At 30.2% G+C, this 7,710-nt stretch overlaps 2 protein-coding genes across 2 annotated transcripts in view; one reads left to right on the top strand and one right to left on the bottom strand.

The window, feature by feature from the left end:
* LOC108755215 (60S ribosomal protein L4) overlaps positions 1–3,768 on the bottom strand; it is a 16,857-nt gene extending 13,089 nt beyond the window's left edge. Inside the window, exons 1-3 of the mRNA XM_018498141.1 lie at positions 3,666–3,768; positions 601–778; positions 90–335 (exon numbers count right to left, since the gene is read on the bottom strand). Of these exons, the coding sequence (XP_018353643.1) occupies positions 90–335; positions 601–778; positions 3,666–3,668 (427 nt within the window). The 5' untranslated portion in view covers positions 3,669–3,768. The remainder of the gene's footprint in view (positions 1–89; positions 336–600; positions 779–3,665) is intronic.
* Positions 3,769–4,917: 1,149 nt separating this feature from the next.
* LOC108756797 (nuclear autoantigenic sperm protein) overlaps positions 4,918–7,710 on the top strand; it is a 9,172-nt gene continuing 6,379 nt past the window's right edge. Inside the window, exon 1 of the mRNA XM_018500849.1 lies at positions 4,918–5,072. The gene's annotated coding sequence lies outside the window, so the exon portion shown is untranslated. The remainder of the gene's footprint in view (positions 5,073–7,710) is intronic.

Raw genomic sequence — 7,710 nt, 5'->3', positions numbered from 1 at the left:
AAAAAAAAAAAAAAAAAAAAAATTAATAAAATTTCATAAACATTTCGTTTTTTTTAATAAAAAATATTATCTACATAAAAGATACATACCTTTAGATTGGACAAGTGCAGGAACACCAGAGGCGGCAATGGCAGAAACGAGAGCATAACGCTTCTGATTGACGTTGACGTGATGATGCCAACGACGCCACGGCTTAGTAGGTGCAAACATACGCCCGCCTCGGCACATGTTACCAAAAGCACCCTGCCCAGAACGGTGGGTACCACCGCCACGTACACGAGGTATACGGGCCACAGCACGTCCAGTACCCCATGACTCAGCAGAGGTTTGATGACCTGTGAAAAATAAAAACTATTATCTTTTTATGCTTATTTATTATTCAAATATTGTAATAATCATCATCGTAATAATAATGAAATTAATAAAATGAAGATAATGGCTTAGTAGAAAAAGCAGTTGCAACTATAGTAAGATTCTTTAATATGATTGATTCTTGTCTTTGGATCCTTGCTGGATCTAAATGTCTATCTAATTATGTAAAAGAATTTTACAACAGTTACAAAGCTGTTTTTTCTACTAAATACAGCCATCGATATTTACCGGCTTCTTTAGAAACACAGTACGGTTGTCTTCTGTTTGTAGAAATCAACTGGTGGATAACATTAACAATATCAGGACGAATTGGTGCCTTGAAGACAGATGGCAGGGAAATTGTATCACCCGATGCCTCATTCTTATCAGTGTAGACCGTAATAAGTGGTCGCGCCGTTGATAACGACTAAAAAAAAGAAAAATGTTAGAACAATTTAGATGAATATATTATGTTTTTTGTTTTCCGACCCCATTTTTTGAGGGCTCAAAGTACCATGAATATCAATTTAACTTTAGGAGCCTCTTCGGAGAAGGTCCCTTATATTTTTGTATTTGGTACTAGTTTACATTCTTACTCCTTAGAGTTTGTCAACACTCGAGGAGATTACCAAGTTGATGAAGATTGAATGATGAACATAAAAAAATCGCATATATGGGGCGCAGGTAAAATCGAACCTGAATCCACAGATCACGAGTCAATCACACTGAGCGGCGAGCTATTTGGCGCCCCAGATAAATATATAATAACGTTGTTATTCATAAGAATAATGAGTCATATACTTCTTGTTCTTCAATTTTATTTATAAATATCACTGAAAAAACGTTCTCAGAAATTCAGATTTCAGATTTTTGTATAGCACATAGCTACAAAAAATACATGTTGCTACAATTAAAAATTAAAAAAATTGTTTTTGTCTGCAGCATCAGGATTCTTTTTCACTAAAATTACGGTCATTCGTAACATAATTTTTACCACAATGGTGTATCTTGAAATGTGTAAAAGTACAAGAATGAGAAAATTTATTAGAATATTTGTAACATTATTGGTAAATATCTACTCTCTAAAAAATCAGATTTAACAAATGTAGAGTTTACTAAATCTAATATAATGTTAATATTGGGTTGGAGAAAAAGTTCTGTGGAATTTTGTTAGCTCAAAATTATATACAAAATATATTTGTTACAAAATTTTCGACTATCTGACGTGAAAGTTTAAAGTTTTTTCTAAAAGTTTGTTTTTAAAAAATGTTCCTACAATTTTTTGTTATCAAGTTACACACAGATTAAATAAAAAAGCATTCTGATTTTGATTGCTTATAATTCCGTTAAAAAAATCATCATACCATAATTAACAACAAAAGGTACAATTTGATGCCTCATCCATCCAAACATGGGTCATTAGAATGTTTTTTTCACTTATTCAAAATAGTTCAAAAAATCCCTAAAAATTTATCAATGCTTTCAATTTTGCAACAATTTTCTAGAATAAATATTGAAACTTTATTTTGGAAAATAATAAAATGTATAATTTATCAAGACTCAAAGAAACTTGCATGGATAGGAATCACTCGGTTATTAGTGACTTGACCTTATATGGTAAGGATTAATAAAATAGATTCTTAAAACTGTGTGTGAAACATTGCTTTATCAAGTGTTGTATTTGCCAATTTTTTAAAACATAGATTATATATACATTTGAACTAAAAATGTGATATTGTTGTCGTTTTTTTGCATAATGATTATTTAAGGATAGTAATATCACATTTTTAACTCAAATTTCTATATATTTTACATTTAAAAACATGATACTATTCAATAGAGCAATGTTTCAGTTTTAAGAATCACTGTTTTTTTAATTGCAGTATGATGATTTTTAATGGAGTTATGAGCAATCAAAGTCAGAATGTTCTTTTTTACTTAATTCGTGAATAAGTACTCAAGAACAAAAAATTGTAAAAATATTAAAAAAAAAAAACTATAAATACAGTCGAAAATTTTCGCAAATTTTTTTGGCATGTGACACGAAAAAAATTTCCCCTTTTCTTCAGCTTGAAGTTTTCTATAAAAATTACAAAACTCATATAAATTCAAAAAATATAGTAATCATTCGAAAGTAGAGATTTCAAGCTTTAAAATTCTTTTTTAAATTTAAATCTTGATTATTTTTAACGAAAATATTGTATATATAATTTTGAGTTAACAAAATACCGCAACACTTTTCCTCTAACTCAATATTAACACCAACATAGTAAGAATTATATAGATTAACTGTGCTAAATCTACATCGATATTTAGAATACAGGTATTAACCAATAAAAAAAAGTTACAAATATTTTAACAAATTCGCTCACTTTTGTGATTTTTATCTCATTTAATATTGACCTATATTATACAGCACGCTTAATCAGATTTAATACATCCATAGTTATGAAATTGACCAATCATAGCTGTTTTTCGAAAGAATGGAACGACTATAATTGACCAGTTTCACTATGGATGTCATTAAACCTAATTAAGAGTACCGTGTAAATGTAATCATTAAGACCAATATGATATGGATTTAAGACCCTTGGTATTACTATCAACACCATCATAATGTGGGTTTAAAATCTATAACCTGTTGAAATCTATAGCCCTCTTGAAAACATTTTTATCTCTAAAGTTCTATATGTGTATAGTATGTTAGCACGTTAACACATCGTTGTAAAAGCGTTCTGAATACGGACCGTGATGTCAAATCCACATAATTATATTATTAATGTTAATATTAACGCCAAGTCAGTTGTGAAAATTGTATAGAATTATAGTGACAGCATGGTGCCAAATCCATAAATATATTTTTAGAATGTAGTGAATTTGCTCACTTTTGTAATTTTTACCTCCTTTCAAGATACATAATCGATTTCCTGATCATTGTTCAAGGATCCACAGAAACTACATGCTCGTGCTTCACATACGCGACAGCTATCGCAATGGCGGACCGGACATCGTGTCTCAATACATGCACGTGGTACCGAAGAATGTAGTCATGTGCTGATAAATTTTGGATCCTTATATTCTTGCAGTTATTGTCGCGATAATGAAAAAAAATTCTGTCTCAGCTGTTATCGGAGAACAATGTATAAATAATTCGAAAAGAAGGTATTCATAGGGAAGATATTACATATGGTGTGCCGGAAACGAGTCGCAGACGAGCGTTATCATTCTCGAGGAAATTAAACGGGCGATCACGCAAAATCGACAGAAAAGAAAACCGCGATGTATATTTACACATGAAAAATCGATTTTCTTACCATCTCGTGTGTCTTTCCTATTACTTTTCACGCATGAGACGAAACCTAACCAGACTGCGTTTACACGACTCGTCTGATCACGGGTAGAAAGGATCAAAGAAACATAGAGTGGAAATCTGAAAACAAGCACGGTATGGAAGATTAACCCGGATTCTCACACAGCAACAGCGATCATACACACAAAGCGCTGATTGGTGAAAAGCTAGTTATGAGGATAAAATTTATCTCTATCACCCGTTTTTCACCAATCAGCGTTCAGTGTCAGAGCCATTAGGGCGCGTTCACACTTTGACGAAAAAGCAGAAAGCGAAAAAGCGGCAGCCAATCAGAATTCGCGGTGGTAGTCTACAATTTCAGCATTTTGTACTATTAGAGATCCTATAATCAGAGTTTGACAAAAACGGGCACAACTTAGATGTGTTCGTTTATGCAGTTACTGCCGCAGGAGACAGTGGATTTTAAAAGGAGGTGAAAATTACAAAAGTGAGCGAATTTAGTAGAATATTGATAATTTCATTGGTCAATACCTAATAAATTTGTTCATTTATGTAATTTTTACTTTGTTTGAAAACACAGAATTGACCCCCAATTATGTATCTTGAAATGAGATAAAAATTATAAAAGTGAGTAAATTTACTAGATGTTGACCAATGAAATTATCAGTATTCTAGTAAATTCGCTTACTTTTGTAATTTTTACCTCGTTTCAATATACATAATCGACCTCTAGGACTCTATACACTATCACCGATAAGATACTATTATAATAAGATATTATTAATATTATACTTATTTTATGATTTATCAGTTTAATAGACGTATTTATGCATTTAGAATATTTGATTCATCAATAATATTCGATTTTTCTATAAAATTGTGATTTTAGTGTTATCGTCAAAGTTTGTTTATCAACAGAGATGACAACTGCAGAGAAAAAAAATTGTAATTTTTTAATATATAAAATATTACAGCTTTACAAGTATGCATATTTATTTGTGAAACATTTATGTAATAAAAAATTATGAATTTAATAATGTATAAGCCCAATATTTATGTTAATAATGGAAATTTATATCAATTGTCGATAATGTCAGCGTTCTTCAATTACCTCCGGACCCTTGAGGCTCTTTTATACTGCTGAAAATTTGCCCAGGGTTGACGGTCTTTAATAGTATCTCGTCGGTGATACTATAAACGCGCCCATTAGTTGCCATTAGCTCGACTATCTCTGCAAGATTTGTTCTCAATGACCATACTCTGAGTTCTTGTAAAGTTTGCCCGCGTACCGGTTACGCAGTTTGCGCGTGTAATAACGGAAATTGTTCACATCATATTGTCAAACGTTTCTTGCATCTTGTGAACTCAAAGACTTTGACTCGCGGAGCACCATTTTGAGAAATTGATCAAGGTACGTACGTGCTCACAACGTGATACGTGATTAACGTTTCGCTGAAAAAATACGCCTCTGTCGCATCATTGTGACCGGACAAGCATCAAACTTGCTCATTTTTCTTCTCAACAATTTTAATATCTCTCAAGATTCGTAAGTTGTAGATGTAATTTATGAGGGAAAAGAGGAGAATATCCTATTTTTGTTTACAACATTATTTATGACCATATACTATGTTTGGATATCAATGTGGTAAATAGCAACTATTAAATACACTTTGTTACACTTTCTGCACTTAACATGAAGAAGTAGTTAGGGATAGAGAAGGAAAGCAAAATGATTTTGAGAGAGATAATATAATATTAAATGTTAAATGTGTTCTTTGATAATCATATAGAAGAAGGTTTTCTTTACGTTTGAAAAAATTATTTGAGAAAATGTTCTTACAATAGTGAAGTAAATCATCCTGAAAGACATTTTTTAAGGTTAGGGGAGCTGTTATATCGACAGAGTAAACGCGCGAATTGTAACGAGACAATAAACTATTTGAATAAATTTATTATAATTTTATAGGTTTTTTTACGACGAATTTTTTGATGAATTTTGGAGCTATAAACATTTTTCTACTTTGCTAAAATGATAAATTTTCTGTATCAAGATTGAAATGTAGAAAACTAGTAGCATATTATTACGTAGGTATTTTTTCAATTTTTTAAAAATTTAGATATTTATTATATACTTTTTATATTTATATATATAATATCCAATAATATTTTAATTAAAAATTAATGTTTAGGTTTTAATAAATTATTCAATTTTTAATAGAAATTAAATAACCATATAAAACATTTTTCTGATATAATGATGAAATCGAGATTTTTTTATATAGTTGTATCAAGCTGATCAAGCATCAGTAATAACGGAAAATTACGTGCTAAAATCTTAAAAATAATGAAGGTAAAATATAAATAATCATCTTTAATATACAATCTTACATACAATGATTGTAGAATTTTTATTGCCGTCAGTTTCAACAAACAACAAAAATCGCGTAAAAAAATACAACAATTGAGAATGTACCATTAGAAAAATGTAATATTTTCCACAAAAGCACTGAGTGATAAGGAATCTTAACATTTAATGGACGAAATGCAGTTTGCGATTCTTTCATGCAGGATGTACATGTATACTATGCGTAATTACTACTATATAATCGCTAGAACAAGTTGTAGCTGAAACAAGCTCCTTTTAGCAGAAAAAAGTTATATACAGGTTGAGGTGTTGTTTAAGGCAGATTAATTTCTAGAATATCGAAAATCGAAAGGACAAAATATGTGAATTAACAAGTACATAATTCTCTGAGGGGGACATTCAGCATTTATACCATTTTTTTCCTAAGAGAAATTAATATGCATTTTATTTACCTCGCTCCTGTATACCACTAATAATTTTATTTCACACTTTACGGACGTACTTATTGTTCTAATAGTAAGGCGTTTGGATTACATTATAGGCAACTATATATCAGAGAATTGTACTCTGATATAAACAACTTTTATATTCTTGTTTTTGTTGTATAAAAAAGAAGCGTGACTGCATAGAATGGCAATCAGAAGTTGATATTAAATGCGAAAGCTGTATGAAAAAGATAAATTAATTATGAAAAATATAATTAAAGTTAAAATTTTTACGTTTTTTTTTTTAGAAGTTTGCAACAAATTGATTAGCGAATATATACGCGAGTATATAGCAATATTTATATAAGTATATTAATAAAAACTGAATTAAGTTTCAAAAACTAATCTAATTTTAGTCTATAACATTCATAATAAGTAGTATCTGCTATATTTCTTTGCAGCATCTTTGAGACTAATTCCTGAGTCATTTCCCTGATAAAAATAAAAACTGGAGCAGAAATGTAAAGAAAGAATATCAGAAACGTCCATGAAGCTTCTACAAAACATAAGAAACAGCGAAAAACGTTTACTTAAAGAAAAAAAAACGTTTTTTTTTATGTTTGGCAATTTACTCTTCGTAGAAGTTTCATTGCATTTCTGTTAAACCTGAAACACAATGAAAAGCATAGACAATAGGAACAGAAAATTACAAATTTCAACCTATCAAAAATCATGTATACAAGAATGAACGCTTTTCTGATATGTTGAAATCTCTTATTCCCTATTCCTATTGTCTGTGTTTTTCATTGTGTTTCCGGTTTTACTCTTTGTTTATTCAGCTTATGTTCCGATTTTTATTTTCGCCAAGGTTACTTGCATCGACAAGAATATCAGCCGAAAAAAATGAAGGAGAACATTTCTTATCTTCTTATGTTATGACATTTTGTTTTCTTATATCATGAGTATATATAGGCTTATTGTAGGACATTTGTCTTTTAAGCTTGAGACATAATTGAAAAGGTAATAAAAACAGGTAATAGAAACAGCGAATAATAACTTTTAATTTATCAGAGTTATCAGGGATTGATGTATATAAGAATACATGGAATTCTGGTAGATTGAATTCTATTATTGCTCGTTTCTATTGTCTTTGCTTTTCAATTGTGTCTCGGGCTGTATTTTCTTAGCGAGCTTGTTTACTTGCAGTAAGCCAGTAAATGAATCGAATGCGGAAGAATATAAATTTTTCAAACGCATTT

This window comes from Trachymyrmex septentrionalis, unplaced genomic scaffold (assembly GCF_001594115.1).
Source record: "Trachymyrmex septentrionalis isolate Tsep2-gDNA-1 unplaced genomic scaffold, Tsep1.0 scaffold101, whole genome shotgun sequence".
Classification (NCBI taxonomy): Eukaryota; Metazoa; Arthropoda; class Insecta; order Hymenoptera; family Formicidae; genus Trachymyrmex; species Trachymyrmex septentrionalis.
Note: the sequence above shows the minus strand (reverse complement) of the source record. Positions and strands in the feature narration are given on the sequence as shown.